The sequence below is a fragment of the Suhomyces tanzawaensis genome (assembly GCF_001661415.1).
Source record: "Suhomyces tanzawaensis NRRL Y-17324 unplaced genomic scaffold CANTAscaffold_2, whole genome shotgun sequence".
NCBI classification, from domain to species: domain Eukaryota; kingdom Fungi; phylum Ascomycota; class Pichiomycetes; order Serinales; family Debaryomycetaceae; genus Suhomyces; species Suhomyces tanzawaensis.
The window spans coordinates 441000-467499 of record NW_017963637.1 but is presented as its reverse complement, the minus strand read 5'-3'; the positions used below and the strand labels follow the sequence as shown (position 1 = coordinate 467499).

General features: G+C 44.5%; 10 protein-coding genes across 10 annotated transcripts; 6 read left to right on the top strand and 4 right to left on the bottom strand.

Moving 5' to 3' along the window:
- Nucleotides 1–66: 66 nt before the first annotated feature.
- Nucleotides 67–957, top strand: RPF1 (rRNA-binding ribosome biosynthesis protein; the record flags this gene model as incomplete). Its single annotated transcript, XM_020206535.1, has 1 exon — nt 67–957. The coding sequence occupies one exon, from the start codon at nt 67–69 to the stop codon at nt 955–957; it is 891 nt and encodes a 296-aa protein (XP_020065761.1).
- A 381-nt stretch (nt 958–1338) lies between these two features.
- Nucleotides 1339–5619, top strand: MSN5 (karyopherin). Its single transcript, XM_020206345.1, has one exon. It carries the CDS (start codon nt 1533–1535, stop codon nt 5274–5276), a length of 3744 nt encoding a protein of 1247 aa, XP_020065760.1. The 5' UTR covers nt 1339–1532; the 3' UTR covers nt 5277–5619.
- A 2992-nt stretch (nt 5620–8611) lies between these two features.
- CANTADRAFT_37599 (uncharacterized protein) lies at nt 8612–9196 on the top strand (the record flags this gene model as incomplete). The annotated part of the gene is made up of 1 exon (XM_020208727.1): nt 8612–9196. A coding segment is annotated over one exon (585 nt), but the record flags the coding sequence as incomplete, so codon positions are not given.
- A 1731-nt stretch (nt 9197–10927) lies between these two features.
- IPK1 (inositol pentakisphosphate 2-kinase) lies at nt 10928–11974 on the top strand (the record flags this gene model as incomplete). The annotated part of the gene is made up of 1 exon (XM_020209378.1): nt 10928–11974. One exon carries the CDS (start codon nt 10928–10930, stop codon nt 11972–11974), a length of 1047 nt encoding a protein of 348 aa, XP_020065758.1.
- A 396-nt stretch (nt 11975–12370) lies between these two features.
- On the bottom strand, nt 12371–14401 carry NCP1 (Ncp1p; the record flags this gene model as incomplete). Its single annotated transcript, XM_020209572.1, has 1 exon — nt 12371–14401. One exon carries the CDS (start codon nt 14399–14401, stop codon nt 12371–12373), a length of 2031 nt encoding a protein of 676 aa, XP_020065757.1.
- Nucleotides 14402–14502: 101 nt separating this feature from the next.
- On the bottom strand, nt 14503–15856 carry CANTADRAFT_25092 (Smc5-Smc6 complex subunit). The gene has a single exon (XM_020207323.1). It carries the CDS (start codon nt 15832–15834, stop codon nt 14821–14823), a length of 1014 nt encoding a protein of 337 aa, XP_020065756.1. The 5' UTR covers nt 15835–15856; the 3' UTR covers nt 14503–14820.
- A 1728-nt stretch (nt 15857–17584) lies between these two features.
- Nucleotides 17585–18223, top strand: CANTADRAFT_20210 (uncharacterized protein; the record flags this gene model as incomplete). The annotated part of the gene is made up of 1 exon (XM_020206534.1): nt 17585–18223. One exon carries the CDS (start codon nt 17585–17587, stop codon nt 18221–18223), a length of 639 nt encoding a protein of 212 aa, XP_020065755.1.
- A 5-nt stretch (nt 18224–18228) lies between these two features.
- On the bottom strand, nt 18229–21516 carry CANTADRAFT_88560 (mRNA-binding U2 snRNP complex subunit; the record flags this gene model as incomplete). Its single annotated transcript, XM_020211470.1, has 1 exon — nt 18229–21516. The coding sequence occupies one exon, from the start codon at nt 21514–21516 to the stop codon at nt 18229–18231; it is 3288 nt and encodes a 1095-aa protein (XP_020065754.1).
- A 157-nt stretch (nt 21517–21673) lies between these two features.
- Nucleotides 21674–23230, top strand: CANTADRAFT_25090 (Elongator subunit). Its single transcript, XM_020207322.1, has one exon. It carries the CDS (start codon nt 21995–21997, stop codon nt 22883–22885), a length of 891 nt encoding a protein of 296 aa, XP_020065753.1. The 5' UTR covers nt 21674–21994; the 3' UTR covers nt 22886–23230.
- A 574-nt stretch (nt 23231–23804) lies between these two features.
- CANTADRAFT_61473 (GPI-anchor transamidase subunit) lies at nt 23805–25823 on the bottom strand (the record flags this gene model as incomplete). Its single annotated transcript, XM_020210834.1, has 1 exon — nt 23805–25823. One exon carries the CDS (start codon nt 25821–25823, stop codon nt 24012–24014), a length of 1812 nt encoding a protein of 603 aa, XP_020065752.1. The 3' UTR covers nt 23805–24011.
- Nucleotides 25824–26500: the final 677 nt, after the last annotated feature.

The window sequence follows — 26500 nt, the reverse complement described above, 5'->3', positions numbered from 1 at the left end:
TGGAGATTCGTACGCACTTATCACTATTTCGCACAGCTCATCTCAAAATTTATTCATCACCACAAGATGAGCGGCAACACCAGCAGTGCTTTGAAGAACATAAAGAACAAACAGCGAAGACAGAAGGTGTTCGGGGAGATCAAGCAGGCCAAGAGCAAGCAGAAGCACAAACTCAGAGCCGAAAGGGCCAAGGAGGAAAGAGAAAACCCCGAGTTGAGAGAACAGAGATTGGTGGAGAATGTACCCGAAACCATAGATAGCAAGAGAGTATACGATGAAACGATCGCTGCCGAAGTCGAGGGAGAAGACGAGTTTCAGGCGTACTTTGCAGACGCCGCTAAGGAGCCCAAGATCTTGTTGACCACCTCCGCAGGCGCTAAGAAGCCAGCGTACGAGTTTGCCGACATGCTCTTGGACTTCTTGCCCAACACAACATTCATCAAGAGACAGAAGGAGTTCAGCATGGTCGACATGTCCAAGTTCTGTGCAAACAGAGACTACACCACGTTGATGGTGATCAACGAGGATAAGAAGAAGGTCACTGGACTCTCGATGATCCATTTGCCTGAGGGCCCCAGCTTCTACTTCTCGGTGACTTCCATTGTGGATGGCAAAAGAATCAAGGGCCACGGACGTGCCACTGACCACCTCCCCGAATTGGTGTTGAACAACTTCAACTCGCGGTTCGGTAAGACGGTCGGAAGACTCTTCCAGTCGATATTTCCCCGCCAGCCAGAGCTCCAAGGACGTCAAGTCATTACTTTGCATAACCAGCGTGATTACATTTTTTTCAGAAGACATCGTTACGTGTTCAGAAACGAGGAGAAGGTGGGTTTACAGGAATTGGGTCCACAGTTTACCTTGAAGCTCAGAAGAATGCAAAAGGGCATCAAGGGCGAGACCGTCTGGGAACACAGACCCGACATGGAGAGAGATAAGAAGAAGTTCTACTTGTAATTCTTTATATATCATCCGGTATAGTGCGCATAGTTAAGAGTATAGACATGATTCAGCAGAATACTGCCCCGTAGGCCGTTTCCAGAGCAGTCAAGTACGACGGTGGTGCTACTAGCCTACTAATTAAACTCATAATTCACCTACACAAATATTGCTAATTGCACTTGCACATTTAAATTCTCACACTTACCAAGTCAGACCCCAACAATTCCCTCTAGCATATCTCACCTACAATCTCCTACCTATTCTCCCTCCCATTCTCCCACCGTGGACCTTCCCATCCCGTCCCATCTGAAGCTATCTCCCCTCCCATCACGTGTCCCCAGCACGCCTCAAATCACCCACTATGAGGGAAAAAAAGATAAACAGTGTGGAAAACCAATTTAGCTGAGAACAGACTGAATATCTCAGACTACCACCATATTCATAGCAGATTCCCCTAGACTTTCAGTCAGCCTTTCTTGTACCACCAGCACTTGTTCAATCGATCGCTCACCCTGCCTCAAGCGGAAGTCCGCCCGTTAGCTAGCATACATTGAGCCGTTATCTGGTCATCAGTCGAGTCCAAAGATCCAATGACAATGGACAGCAGCGGAGTCAGCCAAATCATCAATGCGTTGGGCGTTGTTTACGACTCTAAATCCAACAACACCCAGAGAAGAGAGGCCCAGGAATTCTTGGAAACAATCAAGTCCAACGACGAATCGCCATTCTGGGGCTATCAATTGGCATTGCCCGAAAACAATGGCAAGAATTACATAGTTCGACATTTTGGGTTTTCGTTGATCCAAAACTCCATCAAGACCCGCTTCCACGAGTTTGACTCTACCAAAACCCTAGCCATCCGTAACTGGATCGTCGAATTGGCCAACAAAATCGAAGCGGATGACCCCCACTACATCAAGGAAAAATTGGCGTTCCTCTGGGTGTCTATCGCAAAAAGGATTTGGGGAAATTTCCCTTCCTTGAGTGTCGACTCGAAGGATAAACCCAACCACGGTTCCCAGGACGCCCGTAGCGGCAGCAACCCTAATATTTCCGACACCAACGGCAGCTCAAAAGACGATACCATCAGCGGATGGTCATCTATGGATCAAGATTTGTGGAATCTATGGTCCAGCAACTTCACTTGTCGTGAATTGTCCTTAATCATCATCAGAACTTTGTTCGAAGATATTTATCTTCTTGACGATCCAATTGCATCCAAGAGAACTGTCATATTAAACCAGTTGAGTGTTCTAATTATTACCCCAGACAATGTTCTTAATTCTCTTTACGAATATGACCAAACTATGACTCGGTGCAAGTTTACTCCCAACGGTTGGTTCGTCATATGGAGCCAGTTTCTTTTAGAAATCTTGTCCAATAATGATGCCAACAGTGAAACATATCAAAGCTTTGTACCAAAAATCTTATCCACCTTCAAAACTTGTTTGCATTGGATTCAACCCTCAGTTTTGAGAAGTGAGAATATAATGCAAACTCTTATAAACCTTTTGAGTTTGCCTGATGTTAAGTTAAAAACTCTAGCAGTGGACTGTTTGCATATTCTTTTCACTAGAAGTTATAGCAATTCTGAAGATTTCAACTTTTTCATTGGCTCAATTTTCACTACTGAAGGTATTCAAAAATTGTCACAATTCTACCATTCATTGGAAATAGATCCTGATGATATTGACGAACAAGCCTATTCTCTTTTGAAGAAGACTGTTGAGATGATTGTATCGCTCAGTGAGTACTTAAACATCTCCTCTAAAAATAAAATCTCTTGGGAGAGTTCTGATATTGATAACTACTTGAATTTGGTATTGAATACCACTAATCATCCAAGTTTAATAATCAGTGGATTATCTCTTCAAATGTGGGTCACAATTTTAAGATTTGATGAATTGAGCTCGAAGGGGCCAATTATCAAAATCTTGTTAGATTTATTGGAGATTGCCGCAAACAGAACCATCAATTACACATATAATGATGAACTTAGTTCAAAGAAGTTTTTGGATGTTGATTTCGATTCAAACTCTGATTCTAATTCTTTCTTACAGAACTATAAAAAATTCAACGAAGACATTGTCAGAATCACTATTTGCAAGAAGCCTGAAGAAGGATTAATGTGGTTGGAAAATCGTTTACAGGTGTTTTTCAGCTCAGATCTCGGTGGAAAATGTATAACCCAATACAAATTGGATGAAAAATCAGACGAATTGAATTATGGTTCCTCGCAGTTCAACATCATCGAAAACTGTATACGAGGAATTTCAAGGTGGAGAATTTGGTACAATGGAAAGGATTTCGATGTGATCAATGACAGATTGAACAAGTTAGTAGAAAGTTTGGGTGAAAGATTATTAGCAATGAATTTGTCATGCCCTTTGTTGATAAGAAAACAAGTTCAGACATTAGTGCAATTTGCACCTTTATTGAAGGATGTCAGTCCTTTGATGTTCAAAGTATTGGAAAAGATTTTGATAACTGCAACTTTTGAGTACCCTCCAGACATAACCGACGAAGAAAAGGAATTAATTCGGGACTTGAGAACTAGTTGTGGTACTGAATTGAACAGGTTGGCTTACATAATGCCTGAATCATTGAAGAAAATATTTAATGATTTGGAAAATGTGGTAGCCAACATATTGTCATCAAAAAAGGTGACTGATCACGAAAACGTTGCATTTAAATCATTCTTGTTGGTTATAGCTTCTAGATCTTCAATTACTGATAAAAATGAATTGTTTGCGAAGATTGTGGACCCAGAGTTAGCAGCTTGGTCTGCACCAGAAACTGAAAAGGGATTGATGGACTTACATTGGTTTATGGAAAGAATGGGAATAGTTGAGATCGCTTCTTATTTTCAGCGTAGGGGAATTTCAGCCACTACAAACTTATTGGAATCTGAAATGGATGAAGATGGAAAATTACTAAAGAATAAACTTAAGGATCACTGGTCTTCGATTTTTCCTATTAGGGCTACCAGGATTTTTATCCAGTATAGTATTGAAAAGCTCAACCACGATTCTACTGAGTACTTAAACTTGTTAAAATTGTGGAAGCCAAGAGTCCAACCCATTATCCCTCATATTTTACAGTTGTTGACCCAGATTCAGGCGTACCACAATCCCGCTAACTGGAACGATTTGCCCGATGCCGTCCAAGCATTTGTTAGATACAGTTGTATGGAAAGATTTTGGCAGCAAGGAGTATCGATTCAGTCCAAGGAAACCTTCATTGAAGAGAATGTCAAGGCAGCTTTCACATTACGAGATTTTGCTGACTCGGTTGGTCATTTGATTAGATATACCAGAGAGTATGCATTTTTGACAATTGGCTCATTATCGCAACTTGAGGATACCCTTTATGAGATTCCTAACATCGCCAGCATGATCTGGAAGGCAGTTGCCGGCGATACTGTGGGAATTACTTTACACAGTTGGAAGCACATGATTAATAGTTGTTTGAGAAGTGTGATTAAGTTCTGCCCGGTAAAGTTTGTGGATGTTTTCATGGCTGAATTGTTACCCAAAGCATTTTTAGACATTGATAAACTTATTGTTGGCAAGTGGGAAAAGGTTTACAATAACGGCTTACAATTACAAGGCAACGAAGATGACGAAACTTTGTCGGAGGAGATGATGGAAGAACATATGTTAAGACAACTCACCGCCACAGTTGTTAGATTCTTGATGGACGTGGTCAGTCAGTTCAACGCCAAAACTATAACAGATACCCAATTCGCTTGTCGAAGACTTATTATAGAAAATAAGGAAGTTATGGCACCGTTTTTGCAAATCTGCTGTCACCTCATTACATTCAAAGATACCAAATGTTCATTTAACACTATTTTAGTGGTTAGAAACGTATTACTGGACATACTATTGAAGGACGATGAGGTTGACAAGTACTTATGTGATCATTTAGTAAAGGCCTTATTGCAGGTCTTGGTGGATGATTACTTTGTGGAAACGCACGGGGAAGCAGCTATTGCGCTCACCACGTTATACTGTGCATTGAGATCAAAGAACGATTATCCTGCCAGAATATTGATACAATGTCTTCCCAACATCACCACCCAACATGTGAGCAACTTTGAAACATTGTTGGTGAGCTCTAAGTCCTTGAAGCATCAAAGAGCTGCGTTGTTGGAATTGGTGAAGATTTCCAAGGAAAACGGTTCTGGAAATGATTATGATGAGATGAAGAATCGTAGAAAACAATTAGAAGTAGCTGCTGCTGCCAGAAAAAAGAAAAGCTTGACTGTGGACGTGATGAATGATCCATTTACCGAAAACGGTGCCCTAGACAAGTTATTTGGCGATGATTAGCACTATGACCAGTATTAAACAATATATGGAACGAACTAATAGCTTATGAGGTGGTGTGTAGGAATATAAGCGGTGGAAAATATTACGTCTTTTTCAGTACTTGACTATTGATTGTGAAATCTCTACTAATGGGCGATCTTCCTCTGGCAATATTGAAGGCAGCTAGAAATGCTTGTGACTGAATTCTACGATTAGCAGGCATTAGTAGTAATAGAACGCAATTTTGCTCCTATTTAACAAGGTACAATATAGAAGGAGTATCTGTCCTACTTCAGCCCTTGATTAACACTTCTCCAACACAGTGAATTCTGAATTTGGTTCATTCTAGTAACCAGAAATGCCACCTAATTTCACTCTAAGTATCTGGAAAATTATTTACAAAACTAATTCAGTGATCTACCGAAAATCACTAGGCCATGCTCCTATTCTTTCCTACTACAACATAACCAGGCATACTGTACAATGATATTTCCTTCTTCGTGCAGGGTTAGTAAGTCTTACCAATACGTCAAATTTGGCGGGAATTCGCACCATGGTGTACTTTGGTGTGCCCCTACCAAACAACCACCTATTCAACAACAAACCAATTACTACAGTTCCCCACCAAAACTGCCAAACACCACCAGACATTCGTCAGCCACTCTTCGTACACCCATCACACCCCGTCCAAAAGTTTGAGTAAGAAATGCCCATCAAATCGCTCGAATCGTACTTGTTCGAGAGAAAGTTAGCCAACACCAGCTCAATTGAAATCTTGCAGAATGCCACCATCGGTATTGACGTGGAACATTATCTCAGCAGAATCTACACCTTCAAAAAAGAACAGTTCTTGGTTGGAATTGGCGGAATTCCAAGCTCGTTGAAGGACTACATCCAGTCCGACCTCCAGGTATTCAAAGAGTTCAATATTAAGCCGTTGTTCGTGATCTCGGGCTTAGGGATCCAATTGCAATCCCACAATTACCACACAAATGAGTTGTCTCCACAGGAGCAACACCTTGAAACCACTTGGTCCAAATTGGGCAACAAGCAGAACCATTCATACTCGTCGATTGAATCGTTCAGGTTATTCACAGACCCCTTGCCCTTGAGGCCCATGATCAACGACTTGATCAAGTACTTTATCGAGATCGGAATTGACTACTTGGTTGCCCCATACGACGCTTCCTTCCAATTGTCATACTTGTACCAAAACTCGGTAATAGACTCTATTTATGGTTCGACAGACCTATTACTAACTAAAATCGATAAATTTATATTGGGAATGGAATTCCAGTCAAAAGACTTTAGATTCATTGACAAGCATAAGGTGTTGAGTGAGTTGAACTTGACTGAAAGACAATTTTTGGATTTGAGTATTATGGTAGGGTGTAACATCCAACCAATCACCTTCCCTAATTTCCCACCATTGCCCAAGCCAAACCCCGTTCAGCCATATCCTCAGTTGAGTTACTTCAAGTTGGGATTGGATATTATCTATGGCTATAACTCTTTTAGTGGAAACAACAATAATGACTTATTCGGATATATTGTCAATCTCAATGACCCAAAACTTTTAGAATTATACTTCAAAGGTCACTCTGCTATCAAATTCGTGCCTGTGTTGAATGTTGAAGGTTACGTTGATTTATATAGTGTTGAAATGGCCAAGTTAGGTTATGATTTTAACACCATCACTCCAGAATCTTCTGCTGAAAATACCACAGGTGAAAGCTCACCGGCTGAACCTACCCAAGATGAAAAAGAACCTTCAATTAAAGTCCCTAATGATGTACATGAAATTATTTCTCAAAGGTTGCCACCAGAATTATACTTCTACCAGTCTATCGGATTACTTCCTCTTGGATTGTTGGAAGGAATAACCAAGGGCCAATTGGACATAAGACCTGCCTTAGAAAGTACTTTGACGGATAGTTACAAACGTTTGATTACGTCAAAGTCATTTACGGAAGTTTTGGATTTCCAAACCAATCTTTTGACCCAATTATTGGCTAGGTACTACCAAGTGAAAAAAATAAGAGTCAAGTATTGGTTCAAGGATGAGGTCATTGAGGTGAACAATAGGCTCACACCTCCTACTTTCAAGAGAATTGAGGATTTGTACATCCAGAAAAATTCCACCAAGGAATTCAGTTTAGTTGATTTCTTTAAAGGCTTGTCTGAAGAAGGTGACCGTTCCAAGTATAGCGCGGAGGGCAATATTAAGTCCAGAAATGACATTGTGTCCACAGCGTATTTGAGAGCCTTGTATCTCCACGGAATTGTGGACAGCAAGACCTTGAAATTGAACTCCATTGGGTTGATTTTCAAAAAGTTTGTGGAAAGAATTGATGACTCAAAAATTTCCGAAGCCGAATTAGAACAGCTCTTTTTGTTGTTATTGTTCATTCAAAGCAAAACTTTGAAGTTGACTGAGAGCAACAGAGAATTTTCCAACGTTCCCAAATTTTTCAAGGAACTGAATTCGTCAGAAACCGGACCAATTGAATTGTCTAGTCTTGAGAACAAGCACATTACGGTGATTTCCAGGGTGTTTTCGCTTCAGAAATTGCACATTTCGCCTATCAACTACCAAGGTCCCATTTCCAGAAACTTGTTGAACTTTAGATCGCACGTGAAGTTCATTTCGGGGGGCTTGATCAACACTATCCAGTGTGTGTTGGTTGACTTCATCGCCCACGAGAACAAGAACAACTTGAAGGATGAGTACACCTCGAAGGAAGACTGGTGGAAGTTGATCGACCAGTTGCCCTTCTACAAGGATGTCAACAGCACTTTGCTTGGAATTGTTGCGGAGATCTACTTTGAGTTCGCATGGAGACAATCCAAAATGGGCAAAGCTAAGGACGAGGTCGTCAAGGCCACCAAGGACCACTTGCTTAACCAAGTGTACCAAATCAGCAACTCGTCATTCAACATTAATGTCAACGGTGTGAACTCGATCACCACTGACCAGATGTTGGGAGATCTCGACAGTGGAGTCAAGTTCTGGGACCACTTTGTGGCGTTGGCCACTGTGGTCAACGAACACGACAAGAGTCTAATCAGTGACGAGTACTTCCGCGACATCGCCAGTGCTAGTGCCTGGTTGAAGGAGCTTATATAGATGAATAAGTATGCTCCCACTTACATAACTACTTATGTAAGTGTAGCTGCTAAATTAGATGTAGCAGGACACGGGTCACGTGCAGCGATATCCACGCGAACTTCATTTTGCGAATGGAGCCCAGGATGTAACTTAGCTAGTCTATTTAGGATCTATTTGACCTGAAGTGCTCCTTCTTGTGCCATTTACCAACGGCTTGATAATTCCCACCATAATTTACAATCACATGTCTTCAAACAGAGTGACGGCGGTGCGTCGGCTCAATATTCTTGCGCGGTTCCGGAAGGAGCCTTCGCCAGCTATCATCGCAAAACCGACTGTCACAGGCAATGGGCCCTTCGTGGCATTGCCCGAGTTCGAGCCCATAGGCAGTCCCAGTCACCTTCTCAATGTGAGCCTTCCATCGTCATCCAAATTAAACATAAGGTCAGGGTCCATGGTGGCCATCGATGGTGACTTGAGCAAGCTTGCCAGCACTACCAGGTGGCTTACTCCCCATACAGACTACGAGGAGGTCCGCACCAATGCCGCTGTATCCCTCGTCATCAACGGAAATGGAGAAAACTACTCCATAATAGACATCAAGGATGCACGCGAACAGTGGTCCATTCTCAGAGACGACAGCATTGTTGCATGGACTGGCTTCAGTCTCAAATTAACACCCACAAGCATTGTACGCCGTGAGAACAGCTTTTTGAGCTACGGAAAGGGTGTGATTGTGGTGAACTCTCCCACCCAGCTTCTTGAGATCACCTTAAAAGAGGGAGAAGAAATGGTTGTCAACCCCGACTCGCTCGTGGCCACTTCTACCACACCAGGCCACCACGTCGTTCCAGGCTCCGGTGTGGCCACTGCAGTGTGGGGAGGGATCCGTTCTTCGTTACAACCAGTGAAGAAATTAGGCTCGTTGTGGCCACAACTGTGGTCGCCGGCTCCTTACTACAGACAGGCTACCACTGCTACCAGATCGTGGTTTAGGTCATTCGCGCAGCAATCCGGGCTTCTGGCCACCCCAATACCTGCAATGTGGACCCGAACCAAGTATTTTATCACTTCTTTAGTGGTTTCTCTCTTTGCCAGGCCCCTCTACTTCTCGCTCCAAGGACCTGCAAAAGTGCTCTTGAACAGCCAGATGGGTTCGCAAGCTGTTAAGATCAAGTGAATTACGGATGTCTTTTACATTGGAAGCAAGGTCCACGACCGAGGATTGCAGAAGGGAATAAAGAAAGCGAGGTTAGTAGTATTCCGACAGCGCATAACCAGCCTATGGAGGCAATGAGGAATTACCATAGGAACTTCTGTGAAAACTCAGTTGATAGCATGAATATACAACTCGGACATGCCATCCATAAAGGATGGATTGAATCACTAGATAGAGTAGATCAGCCAAATTATCCTAATGAAACCCACTAGATATAGAACAAAAAAGCCTAGAATGGGCATTTCGTGAAAATTCAGTAGATAGAGAAGACAATCTGAAGGTTTAGAGAAATTTCGAATAAGCAAAGATGAAGTAACCTCCCGGATCAATTCATTTAGGATTGCCTGAAAACGCATAGAGAATAAACATGCCTTACTTCTATCGATAAAGTACTATATATAGAATACACAAGCGGGAAATTGCATGTAATTAAGCCTGTAATTGCCCTGGTACAAGCTCACTATGCAATAACACGTTGACTCGTCCACAAGGAGCCGTGGAAACTCGAAATCTGGAGATGTCTCCGTAAATAGAAAATAATCAAGGCTTTGCAGTTCAGAACTGTAGGGAAAATTGCGTTCACTAGGGGATTACGCATAAGGGCTCAGAAAATAACAGGATCAAGGCTTTGGCATCTCAATGTAAATATGCTATAAATAGTTGGGCCACAAGGAGGGAGGCATCTCGGGATATCCCCAAACGGTAAATAGCTTCGGGTTCTTTAACAACGCCGGCAAGTGACATCCCGAGCCTAGCAGCAATTTCCACCTCCTCACTCCGCAATTAAACGAGTTGCTCTCGAATTACAAAGCCGAAAAAGACAATTGTTAGCCGAGCTTCGCTCAATTACAGCCATGATATCGCCCAGGAACAGCCCATATGAGACCCCACCACCCCCACCAGCACACTCCCGGGTCTATCCGACCCCCTGGGCCGTATCTCAGGCACGGATTAGCCGTCGGCACCATCGGCCCATGGTGTCGGGAGCCCGGGTCCTCTGAGTTGTTGTGGAACGAGTGAAATTCGCGGTGACGAACGAGAATCGAGACACTCCCTGGAAGTCCCGCTGGGTGTCGCAGCAATTTCCCTGTAAGTCTCGCTGGGTCTCGCTGGGCCTCGCTGAATCTCCCTGCAGTCTCGCTGAAATTCCCCTGGAAACCTCCCTGCATTTTCCGGGACCCTCCCTCCCCTCCCCCGCCTCCAGTAAAAATTTGCACACCCAAACAATGCCCACTATCACCATGGTTCCATTGAGCAACAGTCACATGACAGAAACCCATCCGGATAACAAAATTAACACCACCACCACCCTTCTTTGCTCGCAGGCACCCCAGTGATTCTACCATGGAGATCTCGAAAATCACCGCCCCGTCCGACTGGGTGTACTTCGCGAAGGGCAATGCCAACATCCTCTTCAAGTACACCGGTACTAACGACTACCTCAGGCACAAGCTCTTGCGGCTCCGGCTCCTCAAGGAGGACGAGCAGTACATCTCGACGTGTGAGCTCTACGACTTCATCGAGTTGAAGTGCAAGCACTTGTTCCCCCAGCAGATCATCGACATCCAGTTGGTGGTGTTGACCACCGCGTTTATAACCCAATTGGACAACAAGGGCCATCAGTTGATGCTTACCGAGCGTTACGGCCTCTTGATCCCCAACATCTTGGACGGCAACTACGCCAAGCAGGCGTTGTCGCGAAACTGCCACCTCTATTACGACTCGCCTGCCGACTCGTCGCACATCTCGTCAGTGATCTTCGAGATCAAGCCCAAGTGGTTATACGACAACAAGTCCTCTAACTATTGCCGCACCTGCTCGTTGAACCAGTTGCGCGGGTTGCCCAGACACTTCTGCCCGTTGGACCTCTTGTACAAGAAGACCATTGACGAGGGCTTGAACGACATCTTCAGGCCCATTCCCCAGCAGGTGCTCGACAACCTCCAGGACACAAACCGCATTCCTTTGAAGGCCTTGTTCAGAAACTTCCTCAACAACCCCGAAAACGTGTTCCAGAAGTTGAAGCAGTACCAGCGGATCAACAACAAGAATGACCTCATCAAAAACCTCACCTCCATCCACGATGTGCTGCAGAACTTGTCATTGGTGATGACGTTACGGGACGTGGGCTTGTTCATCAAGTTTGAAAAGTACGACAGGTGGAACAACATCCACAACTCTCACAACAACGTTAACAACCTCATAACAATAGAAGGCTATGGCAAATTCTTGGTCACATGCAACATCTACGACTTGGACCTCAAGTCAAAGCTCAAATACAAACACTGGTTGGATATCGAACAGAAATTACAAGCGATCTACAACTCCTCCAACAAAGAATGGAAGTACTGCAAGAGAGTGGACAAAGACGACGACTTCTTAGAGACATGAACCTCACTCCCTTCGGTATGTCTTGCTCCTTCTTCCCCCCAACCACATCAAGCCAACCCTCATATTTAATTCCATGCCATTATTTTATTTCACCCATGATGTTTAATTCTTTCATTCTCACCCATTACACGAGACCTAAAGATCGGACTAAAGATGTTTAAAGGACATCCCTTCATTTGTGTCGACCATTTCAGTTTCTTTGCATCTCCTTGTTTCTTCATGATTTTCTAGATGTTTTGTTGGTTATATAAACTCATACAATTTTTTTACTATTTATTACAGCCCCAGGTCTTTGCTTAATAGAATTTTTTTACTATAGATGTGAAGTGTACAATCTAAATTGATCAAGGGTTTATATATAACGCAAATAAATTACCCCTGTATGTGTATAACCCATTACCAGACATCCTCTTGGTACCTGTTTTGAACCTTGAAGGCCCGGACCAACTCGGCAGCTCTTTCTTCATCAATATTTCTTTCCGCGGCCAAGATCTTGACTAACGTGTTTTGAACGTCTCTGGCCATTCTAGAAGCATCACCACAAACATATATGAATGCACCATCTGCAATTAATTGGTTGATCTTGGATGCCTGTTCTAATAATTTGTGTTGGACGTAGACCTTCTTGCTTGGGTCTTGTCTAGAGAATGCAGTGTGAATTTCCAAGGCAGAACCCAATTCCTTAGAATACTCAGGCCATTCATTCTTGTACAAGAAATCCTCGGTCTCATTTCTGCAACCGTAGAACAACACAGTAGGGCCAATCTTTAGGTCGTTCTTCTTCTGTGCAACTCTTTCTCTCACAAAACCTCTGAAAGGCGCCACACCGGTTCCGGGACCAATCATGATCACTGGAACTGAGGAGCTAGTTGGAAGCTTGAAAGTAGATCTTCTGATGTGAACAGGAACCTTGAAATTGGCATACTTGCCTCTTGGTCCGTCTAAGTCATATGTAACAGCAGGTTTATCGCTTGACTTGTTTTGCACAATCTCGATGTTCTTCAATAAGTTGGTGACCACTCCAGAAATAGTACGGTCCTCAACCTCCTCGGCCTCGACAACTGCAGTTACATGAATAGTGGTCTTCTCCGACAAGGATGAAGAGGAAATAGAGTAGTAACGAGGTTGTAAGTGAGAAACAAACTCGATGATAAACTCGAAAGGAACATCTGACCAAGCTTCACCTTTGGAAACAGCCAACAAAGCGTCAGCAATGTTGTATTTGTGATGATGGATCTTGTCTGCGAAAGCAACCTTATCGTTACCGAGCTCGAGGATGGACTTCTTGGTAGCATCATTGGGTGCAAAACCGGCAATAGCCAAGAACAACTGTCTGGAGACCGGACCGGAGATTTCCAAGTGATGTCTAAGAACAGCACCGTATGTGATAGGTGTATGGAAAGGAAGGGAGACGGTGGAGTCCAAGGACTTCAATTCAAACACGTCGTCTAACTTGTCGGCCAAGCCAAAGGCCTTGGCGAAAGTTTCCACGTTTTCGTTGGAGTTGGAAGGCCACACCGCCAAATGGTCACCGGTGGAGTATCTCAAGTTTGAAGGGGAGATGTCAAACTCGGCATGGACACAGGATCTGGACTTAGAGTTGAACAATTCCTGGGTGTGCTTGACTTGGGCCAAGTATGGGTGGGCGTTGTCGAAAGGGCCCTTGGTCAAGTCGGAGGTTCCCAAGACGTATTTGGTGTTGGGTTCACCAAGAGAGACCGAGGGATCGTCGACGGTCAAGTAGCTTTCCGAGAGTTCCAAGCTGGGCTCGTACTTCATTTCGTGTTCCTCGAAGTTCAAGTTGTTTTTCAACGAGTCGATCAACTTGTCCTTCCAGGTGAAGTAGTCTTCGTCCATGGTTCCCACACCGTCGTCACCCTCGCCGTACTCGGCGAATCTCTCTCCACCCTTCTCCTCCAATTTCTGGTCGATCTTCTTGCCGATGGCGTTGTAGAACTCGTAGGTGGAGTTGCCCAACCCGAACACCGTGTACTTGAGGTTGCTCAAGGTGTCTGCCTCGTCGTCTAACCAGGCGATGAAGTCGTTGGCGTTGTCTGTAGGCTCCCCCTCGCCGTAGGTGGCCATCAAGAAGAAGCACAACACGTCGGGGTCGAGCTCGTCGAAGTTGTCGAAGTCGTAGTCTGCAAAGTCCACAGTCATGGTCTTCAACCCGAACTTGGAGCTCAATTCCTTCAGCAACTTGGACGCGTAGTCCTCGGCTGTTCCTGTCTGCGACCCGTAGAACACGATAGCGTTCTTGTTGTTGTCCTTGACCGTGGAGACGATGTTACGAGATGATCCAGCGTCTGTTGGAAGGAATCCGGTGGAGCCCACGTCGTTGGCGAAGAAGTGGGACTTGGCGTAGTAGGCCACCACGGCGATGGCCAATGCTAACAAGACGGAGTAGTCTAAAGTGTTCAATGCCATAGTGTGGGGGGAGATGCACTAAGCGCTGGTGGTGGGTATATATATTTGTTGCATTGGAGAGATCTTGTGATAATGGCGCCAGCGCGCGGTTGGCACAGTACGGCGGGGTGCTACGGGGGGCGAGCTACTGAGAATTTATTGGGGGGCACGCTAGGTGCGCTATGCTAGTGCGAGTGGACTGGTGGTGGTAGTGCTAGAAGTGGTGGTGGTGGTGATGGTGGTGCTAGACGTGGAAGTGGTGGTGCTAGACGTGGGAGAAGTGGTGCTAGAAGTGCTACTGGTGGTAGTACTGCAGTACTGCTAGTTCTGGTTATTGCTGTGATTATCACAGTAAACTCCGGACTTTCCACTGGGACATCTCCGGACCGGACACTAGCTCTCCCAGATAGGCAGCTACCTCCGACGTCCATGTGATCCGCCTACTGATGGTGGGAACTGGCGATTTCCGTGCTGACGCCAGGACTGGGCTCGGTCTCCGTTTCCGGCAAGTCGTTCCGCGCGAGATCCTCTGCCACTGCTGCTCCATACACTCGTTCGATGGTGACGATGGTCTGCTGCTTGGTGGTGGAGTCGAAGTGGTCGCCGTAGATGCCCCGCACGAACTCGAACACACTATGGGGGTTGAACTCCACCAAAGCCCGCCGTCCCAACGAGTAGGCAGTGACTTGTTCGGTGATCTCGCGGTTGACGTAGTCCTTCTTGGCCAATTCCGCCATCAACTCGCCCAAATTGAGGTGGTAGTTGGAGTTCCGCGACTCGAGCTTATCGCTGAGGCCAAACCCTGCAAGCGAACGGAACAATTCCGCCTCCGATAGGTGGTTTTCCGCCAACACCACGAGCGACACCACGAGTGCCACCACTCCGAGCTTGACAAGCTCGTGGTTGGTGCCTGGGGTGTCTGTGTGGCGGAACTTGGGCAAAAAGTACCCGGAGTCGGTGAACTTCTTGCCGTTGTCCACCTCGTACTCGCTGGCCTGCGTCCAGATCTCGCCCAAAACCCGCCTGGAACCCGCTGCCAACCCGTTGACCACGACATACTGGGCCTTGGGTTTGGTCTTGGTCTTTTTCTTGGACATCTCGCCCAGCACCGGCGTTTCCACCAACTTCATCCCGTATACCTCCTCCAACTGGTGCCTTGTTTCCTTCAAGATCACCTCGAACGAGATCCGCCGACGGCTGAGCACCCCCGTGATGTGCTCTCTTCGTATCAACTGGCCCTTGGCCTCCCGTCCAAGTACCAATCGGATCACCTTGCCCACCGCGTCTTGGAGCTCGGAGTCGCGATTGTACCCGTCGTAATCTTCGTCGACGTCGTCACCACCACGCCTATCAGATTGTGTCTCCTGCTGAGTTCCCACTTGCGTGCTGAATTGGGTCTCGCCATCCTCTTCAGACTCCTCGCTTTCGTTGTCTGTGTCTCTTCTTCTCTTCATGATGGTGTTGATGAGTAGTTCTGATAGATTTATGTCGCGCGCGTTTGGGGCAAATATCACAGGAATGGCCAAGAGCCATCTTACTCAATGAGATTGCCTGTTTATTCTTATATTCGACTCCAATAACGGCGAATTGATACATTGAATTGTTGAGCTACCTTTGAAGCATTGAATGCTTCTTTTCTAATTATGAAATTTGTTTGTCTCCAGGTAAGACTCTACTGCGATTTAAAATTGAATTCTGGAAATATTTCCCAAGAACACTTTTATCCGGTTTCTAAAAGGCTTCACGAGGTTTTTCGTGTGTTCTTTACTCCAGAATTATTGTTACCGCTTTAGCAGGTAGGACACAAAATGGGAACGCTTGTGGCCTAAGTAGGCAGTTGATACGGGCCAGTCTGGTTGCAAAAAATGTAATTGACAATTCTGGGTACCTGAGGAATTAGACGAGTAGAATCTATATATAACAGACACTTATTGAGGTCTACTGTCCAGATAAATGAATAGGTTTCAGATTTTTGAAAACTAGTTTCCGGAGTAGGACGGCCAATTTGTTCATTAGATCGCAGGATGCGATTAGTCGAATTAACATATGAAAATAATATTTCTAATATAGTAGCTAATCCGTCAGTGCTGTAAGGAATGTTTACATCGGCTAGCTCCTGTCTGTCTTTTGGCACTAATTGGAAACATAGACAGTAGAACATACTATACTTTCCATTAGCAAAACAAAAAAAACCACCCCAACTGCTTGGTCACTGTCCATGCCAGTTTACTTCAGTTTCTCAAATTCAGATATGAGAGCTGTTACAATGTCAAACGAAACTGCAAGTTTTTTTGTCAATTTCTCTCGATTACTCAATAATGACTGATACGCTTCTTCCTGTATAGACCCGAATCTCTTTGCCTGGTTGACCAAGGTCTCTTATGATTAAATTCTACAATGGTTGCCTTTTATTCTTAAGTATTGTAGAGGGGAATCTGAATTTCAATTTGCCTAATGAGGAGTCAGTAATCAGAGAGGTACCAATGTGAGATCTCAACTAAACAGGATCACTAGTTTTGTTGCTAATGTTTTTTGCCTTTGGTTTTGAAAATTTGTAGTAAAGGCTACAAACTGTTTGTGCATATGAATCAATTTATTGCACCAAATTCACACTTACTTAATACATTTGAAGGAAAGAACTTGCCAAAGGCCAATAACTTCCCATTTCTCCTCGATATATTCTTAAACCTTCTGAAAATCTCCCTAGCTCTTCCGTGTACATTTCTCCATTATTCAACCTATCTCCTGCAATTATCTATGTCCAATTGTTGCGAAAACCATACATAAAATATATTCTAACCCCCCGCTTTTGCTCACAGGTACCACAAGGTACTGATATAACTCCACCTTATGATTGATTACACCGTCCGCTTTCCTCTTGGCATCGCTCATTGCTCTCAGCGGTTTTTCCTTGCGGGATCTCTAGCTCTGTAAGTTTACGCCCGTTGAAAATACGATGGCCCCGCGCAAGGTCCAGTCCCATCAACGCCAGCTACGAGAGACAGCCAGCTTAAGCCATCATATGCGCCATGTAGAATTTATACTAGTCTTCTTGGTACCTTTAGTGCTTAATTCCCATCTGTCCCATAAATCTCTTTCTAGCGAGCTTGACGTTTCCCCTCCGACCTCTGTGAAAACTCGCTTACGTATTGTATTTGTGCACGGGTGCAACTTTTTCGCGGCCATCCAACTACATTAACCACCATGGAGACTACACAAGCTGAAAACGAAGTTCTATTAACTGTATACGATGCTATAGATGGCAGGCACGAATCCACGCCGTTAAAAAAAGTTGCTAGCGTGAATCCCAGCCCAGGAACGGCAGAAATGCACAAGTGCCTTCCCAAATATCCAAACCAAGGGATATTTGTCATTAAAAGTAGCCAACAAAATGGCCCGGGACAACAATTACCAGTGAACTTCAACCCCCGAAAAGCCCAAAGCATGTCTGTCAACGAAAAAGTCCTGAAATGGATTTTGCAAATCCCATACTCGTACTGCAATGACACAGAAATCTTTATGGATTGTTACCCTGGGGTGGTGGACAGCTCGACCTCGTCAAGCATATCTCATGGGTTTTTTGAATATTCTGATAACGACGCCTTGATTGAGTTGCAGGCAAGGAAAATCACTCGTTACGTCGTTACCCACTATTTTAAGGAACTTGAACCGGAGGTTAAAACTACTGCTGCTGATGATGATGATAATGAAGAAGAATTTTTTGAATACGGCAATAGTGCCAACAAAAAATTTGGACAAGGGCATGAAACATACCCATTAAAACTCCATCATCCCGCAAGTAAGATGCTTGCCATGTCCAAGCACTGTTGTGATCGTGTATAGGTACTTCAAATGAATATGTCGAGCTCTTCGATGGTATAGTTGTCACTCTCATCATCCGGGAATGAATCTATCCGAGGATAGTATGGAACTAATGCATCACTATTTTGAGCATAAGCAGAGTTGAACATCTTCCAGTAGGGATACCTAACCTTCCTGGCAGGATGGAATAACCCAGCCCACACATAATTTGTAAAAATTCCGACGCCCAACACTATTCTCAACGCATCAATACTTTCTAAAATTCTGATAATAACATGCGGCGAAGTTTCATAAATATTCGGCAAAAGCAAGTTCAACAAATGGACAAAAACTTCGTGGTAGCTGTCGTTCGCCAACCCAACACAGTTTAATGCTATATGCTTGATAACAGTGGCCGCCGTTTGTCTATGAACCTGATCTCTATCAGTAAGTGCATCTTCAAGTAGGGGCGTAATAGCAAATAAATAATCCTTGGCCATACTTCCTTCAATATACTCAAACAAAAAGCTGAGAGCCTTCAACACACCATTCTGGACATTCTTCTCGGGTATACGGTATTCATTCATGATCGCAGGTAAAACTGTGAAAGGTGCACAAGTTTCAGCAACAATACCAATAGCAACTGCAGTGCAGACTCTTAACTGACGTTCTTGAACCCTTAAATTGTTCAAAAGCATCACTATCACATCCTGTGGGCCTATAGTCTTTGCAATATATCCAAACGTTTCATTGGCAGCTACTCGAATCCGTTTTTTTGAAGATTTGAGCATTTCGAGTAGCTCGAACGATATGCGCATCCACTCTTTGGCATTAATCGTTTCCGAGTTCTTCTTTGCAATCAATCCCACAAGCTTAATACAAGCCTCTTGAACTTTCTCTTGTCTATTTCTTAAAATGGGGGTCAAGGTTGGAAGGATCTGATTGATTGAAGGGTTCGACATCACATATAAAGTGGCTTTATCAACAGTGTCAATACAAGAAAACAACGCATTGATGATGGATCCCAACACCTCAGGAAAGACCTCTCCCAATGCTTCATACAATATTAATATCAATTTGCATAAAAGTTCATCTTCCTGGTTAGAGCATTGCTTAATGACAGGTGCAATAAGAGCAATCAATTCGGCTGCCTGTTGTCGAATCTCAGGTTCTTTATTCTTCAAACGATACAATACCGTGCTGATGATAGAGTCCATGTGTGGTTTCAACCTTACGTTCAATGCTGTAGCGACAGTTCCAAGTGCTTGCAAATAAATGTTATGTTGAACTGTCTGTTCTTGGAAAGCAAACAAGACTCCATCAACCAATTTGACTTCCAATTGAGAATCCAATCCAATAAGATTATCAGAGTTGGGTGAAATCATTTTGTGAATGGCTTCGGTGGCCATTCTACGCAATTGTTCATTATTGTCTTTTGTGAATATAACGATGGATTCCAATACTTCCAAAAAATCAAATTTTTTTGCCAACTCTACTGTTGAGTCCACCACCAACCTCGTGAGTTGGTAAGAATCTGATGCGGTCCTTCTATTCCAAAAGCTTTTGAGAAAAGGTTTCATGATCTGGCTTTCATAATTGTTAATAATTTGACGTGATAAAGGCAAGCTGATCAAAATTCTCAAGATAGTCTTCCGTGTGTCCTCGTCAGGAGAGCTGAACTCTCGTGTGATTATTACCACAAGCTCCTTACTATAGTAGTTGGCGTACTCCTCATAATTTGGATCATGACACATGAGAGGAATTATTGCTCCAATACATTTCAAAAAGCTGGCCAAACCTTTCCCTCTGTGTTTTCTCAAGCTAACCCACACAGGTTCTAACACATTCTCGAAAGACTCTATACCGTAAGGATTAACATTCTCTGCTAATTGAGCTAAGGTCAAAGCAGTGATGGTTCTGACTTGCAAAACTTCGTCTGTAATTGCCGGAGTTAACACTTCAATCATTTGAGTCAAGTAGGGAAGGATAGAATTACCATTGCCACCTCCCAATAGTATACAGAGTTGCTGGATTATTTTAATGCCGGTGTGTCTTGCCATCCAATTCTTTTTGGACTTTATTACTGCCTTGAGAAAAGGCAAAAACGATACTAAACCGAGGGTGTTGGCAACGATTGCGAATACTCTGGAAGTTATGTTACGCACATACTCGTCCACATGGTCAAGGTCGGGTCTCAAGCTTGAAATCATATTGGCCAAACCAGCGGCCTTGGTCAAGTTTGAGATGATTTCCCTGGCCTCAAGCCTGAGAGTAAAGTCTTCATCGATCAACATTGGCGATATCACCACCAAGACCTTGTGAGTGTAGGGTCTGATTTGATCATCCAAATGGTACAATAAGCGACCCGTGAGCTTGACCAATACGTGCCTTTCTTGATCATCCAAGCTGGGCTCCAATAATAGCGGCAAAATTTGATTGAAAAGTATTTTGGGGCCAAACTTCCTTGCACTGTCGGTCAATTGACGCAAGGATCTTTTACGAGTCACTTGGGAGCCATTTTTTACCTTGAGTAACAATTTCATCACCTCCACTTCCTTCTTTTCGTCTCCAGAAAGGCTGGACTCCTCCAAATGTATCAATTTTCCAAAATATTTCATATCTTCCTGCTTGAAAGATTGGAGCCCAGTGATTCCAGGCACCTCTGTGGGGATCTGTTCCCGCAAAGCCAAGGTATTTTTTGTCTGATCTGCGGAAGGTGGCATGTAGCGATCCATGGGCAATTCTGTGATGTCAGGAGCTTTACCGTCTTCAAGCTGTTCGTATCCGGATGGCACGTCTAGTTTGATGTAGCCAGGAGGAAGTATTTTGTCTAGGATCTCGTCTGTCAAGGGTACACCAGAGACAATGGGCACCTTAGTGCCCAATTTCAAGAGCTTCAGCACGATGGAGTTATCGTCACGCTCGGGACCCGATTTCTTGTTTCGTTCATATTCTTCGGGAGTGACGTCCCACCGTCTTTTTCTTTCTCTTCTGGCAACTAGTTGGATCTGTTGTCCCTGGACCTGTTCTTCTTGGGCCTGTGCCTGTTCTGCCTCCTGTCTCCCTCTCTCTATCAATTGCTTTACTCTCTGCTCCTCGCGCTCAAACTCCCGTTCCTCCATAATTTGCTTGTAGCTCTTGGTGTTGTTCAAGTCCAAGTCCACCACACGATTGTGGCGCTTCTGCTGGTACTCGTTCTGGGTGAGGTTCTGCTTCAATTGTGAAGAGGAGAGTGCATCGTCGTGGTGGTGCTCTGTGCGGATCTCGTCTGCCAAAGCCGACGGGATGGTGTAGTTGCCCACCAAGTTGCGCTTGCCGTTGGAATGGGAGGTCATGGCGCTGGCTGTAGGAGGAGGTGTCGTTTTGGGTGGTTTGTGCTGGTTTGTGTGGTGATTGGGGTGGTCCAGTCGTGTTCTGGCTCACGCTCTGGAGTGATGATGATGAGTCGTGCAATCGGACTAAGACATAAAGATACCAACTAGACACTTAAAAGATACGAACTAGATACTTTGAAGGTGCTACTAGAAGTCTCTCTGAAGTAACCAATCTAAAAGAAGGTCTGAAGATACCAATTATCGAACTACAGACATTCTGAAGAACCTAACGGTTGGACCAAGACACTCCAGATCATCGGATTAAAGACACTTCAATTCGGACTAAAGACATCTGAAGAACGCATTATCAGACTCAAGACATCTGAAGATTCCAATTAGCGGACAAGAGACATCCAAGGATCGAATTATCCGACTAAAGTCACTCTAAAGACACTCACTGAGACACTCTCAAGACACACCCAAATACCTTTTCTACCCCATGTCCGTCCAGAACGCCACAGTGTTGGTGTCACGGCTCGTGTCGCTCAAGGAGGCCTCACCCTTCGTGCTCGTGCTCGACTCGTTGCAGCAGTCGTCCTATTACCTCTTCCAAGAGTTTGTGCACAGGTGCTCCAACAACCCCATCATATATCTTTCGTACGAAACCACCAACCGTCCGTCGTACGCCACGGCCTTCGTGGACTGTGCGGGCTTGTTACCACGTGAAGTGGTGGCTGCTGTTCACAAGGAGGCCAAATCAGTTGCTGGTGGCCAGACCAAGACGTTGGTGCTCATCGACTCGTTGAACTACATCGCCAACGAAGAGCTCACTCAATTCGTCAGCAGCTTGATCCAGCCTTCGTTGACCGTGGTTGCTTCCTATCACACCAACAGCCCCCAGCTGGCGTCTACCATTGCCAATTACCCTGGTCCAGTGAGTCTTCTCACCTACATCGCCAGCTCGATCTTCGAGGTGGAGCCATTGACCCATCAGCGCATCGACGACGAGCTCTTGGAAGCTAAAATCGAACGCTTGGAGTTTCCTATTCGTGCAGGCTTGAACGACACCCGTTCAAAGGTGACTTTGACCAACAGAAGAAAGAGTGGTCGCTCGTTGATCTACACGTTTACATTCGATGCTTCCAAGCACGAGTTCGAACCGTTCAAGGTGACTGAGGACACCATTGGTCCCGAGGATGAGAGCTTGTTGAAGGACCTCACCACCTTCAACTTGACCACCAACTCCAAGCAGCGGTTGGCCCGTGAACAGGTCGAGCTTCCGTTCATGGAAGCCCAGGAAGCCCTTGGCTCAGCGGGAGGAGCCATTGTGTACGAGTTTGAGAAGGATGATGACTACGACGAAGAGGACCCATACGAGGACCCATTTTAGGTAGGAAACAGGGTTGCAGTGTAAACACCACTGCCTAATTCCAAAGGTGTACTATTAGTGTGGATACAGTGCTTATCCATCGTATTTGGCCCCGGATGTGGCCATAACCCGAATTATAGAGCTGTGAAGCCTGGGCACCGAGAATATCCTGCGCTTAAATGAAAGAAGTTGATGTAAGGTCAACGAAGAATGGTTGGGGTTTTATCGGAGAAACTAGAAGAAAGGCTCATTCCCCCAAAGGGAAACTGGCAGAATCGAATTGAAATAATATAGATAGCTCAAAATGCAACGTCTTAATGTTGGCTGCAAATGTAGCTATAAAACCCCCTAATTCATCAAGTATAGATCTTAATATCAATACACAATATCATTATTTAGGATATATAGGATGAGAGGTGAGAACCCACAAGATGATCTGTTCTTTATGGCAAGGAGATAGTTAGGTGGAACGGTGTGATAAAATACCAATGAGCAGAGCAGGCTAGGAAGAAGATTATCCAGTAAATACATACTCCACAATATTTTATTGCTGATTCTCTGGGCTTATGATAGGAACTAAGCAGTAGAAATTGGCATTGACGTATCTCCACCTCATCAATTTGTATTTACCTTTCCATTCTTTTGAGCAAATGGTATTCCGGACACTTTTTGCGACTGATACGGGAATTGTTGATAAAATTCCTCTAGCTAATGGTATTTATACTCCTAAGAATTTGATATTACATGTGCTAAGAAATGAAGTCAAAAGAGGTAGTACTAAATAGCAACTTTGGTGGATTATTATATTGATATGATGCTCAATGAGTCAACAAAGTTGAATTTTTAATACAAGGACTTCATTCTCAGTTCTCTCAAATCGGACACTCAGTGTTTGTAAATAGGGACAAGGTATCTATACTTGCTACAAATTTATGAAATGGCCGTTTTGAATAATTTATTCTATACTCTTTTATTCTTACTATTCATCCTACGCAAAAAGTGACAAGCCCTTCTGCCATTAATTCATCAATGAAATAAAAATAAGCCAAAACCTACGTCAGCTGTGGATATGCACCAAAATCTCTTGATCAATTGTCTCCGCCTGAGCTGGTCACTATTTATTTAAACTATATTACACAATCTAGCGTTATCTTCTGACTAAAGACTTGAGTCTTTGCACTTTTGCTCTAAGACCAGAAACAATTTTAGCAAGTTTGCTTTGCTCAGAAAGCTTTTCGAGCTCATTTTCGGTAATGACTTTCTTGGTCAACAAATTGAAAATGCATCCAAAAGCCAACGACATAACTGTACATGTTAAAATAATGACATTATATGGCATCGAGAAATCTGGTGTAGGAAGTGTCAACAAAACACTGGTGGTACGGACCTCATATACCCCGTGGTTAGATTTGTCCAACACGGTTATGATGGCAGGTTCAACTGCAAATCCATGGTTAGCATCTGGTGGGTATTCATGGTACAACAACAAAGACTTGTCGAACTGGTATGTAAAAAACAAAGTCAGCTGGGGAGGAATGGTCATGACAAATTCCAAATGAGAAGGTCTTTTTCTATCTATAGCGGGCTGGAAGTATCTGTTCTTGACGTACACAGACTCATCTTCCACTTCATAGGTGCCTGTGGAGTTCTGAACTTTCATGGTCAAGGTATTGAGGTATAATCTCATGAACCATGGCAATGTTTCGAAGTAGATGAATTCGACACTTTCGGACTCAGAGGGGTTAGTGAGAACGGTACGGAAACCGCCCTTATCCAAGGAATAACCGGTAAGAGAACGGGATGCATACAATGGGGGTTGTTCCACTGGAGCTGTGAAAGTGCTGTCGTCGGTGATGAATTCGATGTCATGGTCACCTTCCTCCTTGATGTACTCTGTGATTTGGTCCTTCTCGTACCCCGACACCCTCCAGGAAAGGAGGGCATCATCCTTGTCCAACTTCATGTCAACATCCCAGTGGTTGGAGTCAATGTCGATCTTGATGGCCGTGGATTCTGGATCGTCAATAAATGCTGGGCCCTTGAGCTTTCTGCCGTAGATGGTGTCCAAGCTCCAGGTGACGTTGGTAGGCTCGTCAAGCGGGAAGCATTGCCAGATGTTGAAGGTCTTGGAATCGTCACAACGCAATTTGTCGCCGGGAGTGGGCTTGGGAAGGCCTCCTTCTTGCTTCTTTCTGATGGATCTGGTGATGTCCACGATGGCATTGACCGACTGCTCCATCTGGTAGTGGCACTGGGCCGACACGCACTCGGTGGTAATATCGATAGACATGCCGTGCCACAACGAGTCGAACACCTTGTGGCCATCCAACAACGAGGAAATACCAGCCTTGCCTCGGGTGGGCAACAACTTCAAAAACGGAGTGAGGTTTTCAGTGCAGATTGGCTCACTGGGCAACGACGCTCTGATCAAGTAAACGTGGTTGCTGGGGTTCAGCACCACTCCCTTAGGATGGGATGCTGCGTAGCGTGGGAAGGCAGTGATGGAGTCGTCAATGAAGTTCAACGAGGCACAGAAGAACCCCGAAAGCGTCTTGGACAACTTAAACCAGTTCTGCTTGGCGGTGTGGCTATCGGGAGCCTCGACTACCGCCCACATCTCCACGCCAGTACCGCCACTCTGGAGGCCCTGTTGGGGAAGCAGGCCCCACGATCCGGAGTCCCACCACCCCTGGGTGAACCGCAAGTGCAACTCGCGGGTGTTGGTGGCCTCTAAAATAGGTCCCAACGATCTGGGGAAGTACGAGTAGTGCTTGGCTGTCCCAGTCTTGTTGTGGTCGTCGTAGTACTCGAGATCAATTGGCTGCGATTCGATGTGGAACTGGAACGATGCCAACAAATTGTTGTTCGGCAACGGCTTCAAGCTCAAGGTCTCATTGTAGTACCTCTCTGAGGCAGCCACAACGGCCACGAGGAAGAGGAGCTTGAGCCAGGAGATCATTGGTGTTTGTTGCAACGTCAGCGGCAGAATTGTATATAGAGCGCGACGCGACATGCGACATGGTGATTTTGGAGGGACGGGCGACATGGGTGAAGTATAGAATTTGGACTGTATTGAGGCATTCGCAGAAGTCCGGATAGTCGCAAATCAAAGTAGCACTTGTCACCAAGGCCTGATAGTTGCTTTTTTGGATATAAAAAAAATAATGGGACTTCATTTATATTGGCTCAAAGTGATAATTTATAGCTGGTAAAATGCCTAGAACAAAATGTAGAACACAAGGATCTCCATCGGAAGATATATTTATTTTAAGGTAGAAGGGCTGGATTTGTAAATTAAAGTACCGAAATATTGAAGTAGACTAAGTAATTAGATGAATGGTTTATTCAGAGAATGAGACAAAACTTAGTGATATTTATGGCTTACACAGTATGGTACAAAATTGTGGTCGTCCTTTTGCAACAAAAACTAATAAATTCAGTCATGTATTGCACAATAAACTGTACTTATATCCATCCATTTTCAGTATTTCCGAAGTACCTCTGTGGAATGGAAGTATCACTTCCAGTAGTTTAACTCCGTGTGGAAAAAAGTAGCCTTACTCTGACCTAAAAAATTCGGGGGGTTCACCTTATTTTACAGTGCTCCTCAATAATTCATTACCGAGAGCCAAACCT

What these genes read in the sequence shown, in the direction of transcription:
- MSN5 (XM_020206345.1), top strand. Translation starts at nt 1,533, where the DNA reads ATGACAATGGACAGCAGCGGAGTCAGCCAAATCATCAATGCGTTGGGC.
- CANTADRAFT_25092 (XM_020207323.1), bottom strand. Translation starts at nt 15,834, where the DNA reads ATGAAGAGAAGAAGAGACACAGACAACGAAAGCGAGGAGTCTGAAGAG.
- CANTADRAFT_25090 (XM_020207322.1), top strand. Translation starts at nt 21,995, where the DNA reads ATGTCCGTCCAGAACGCCACAGTGTTGGTGTCACGGCTCGTGTCGCTC.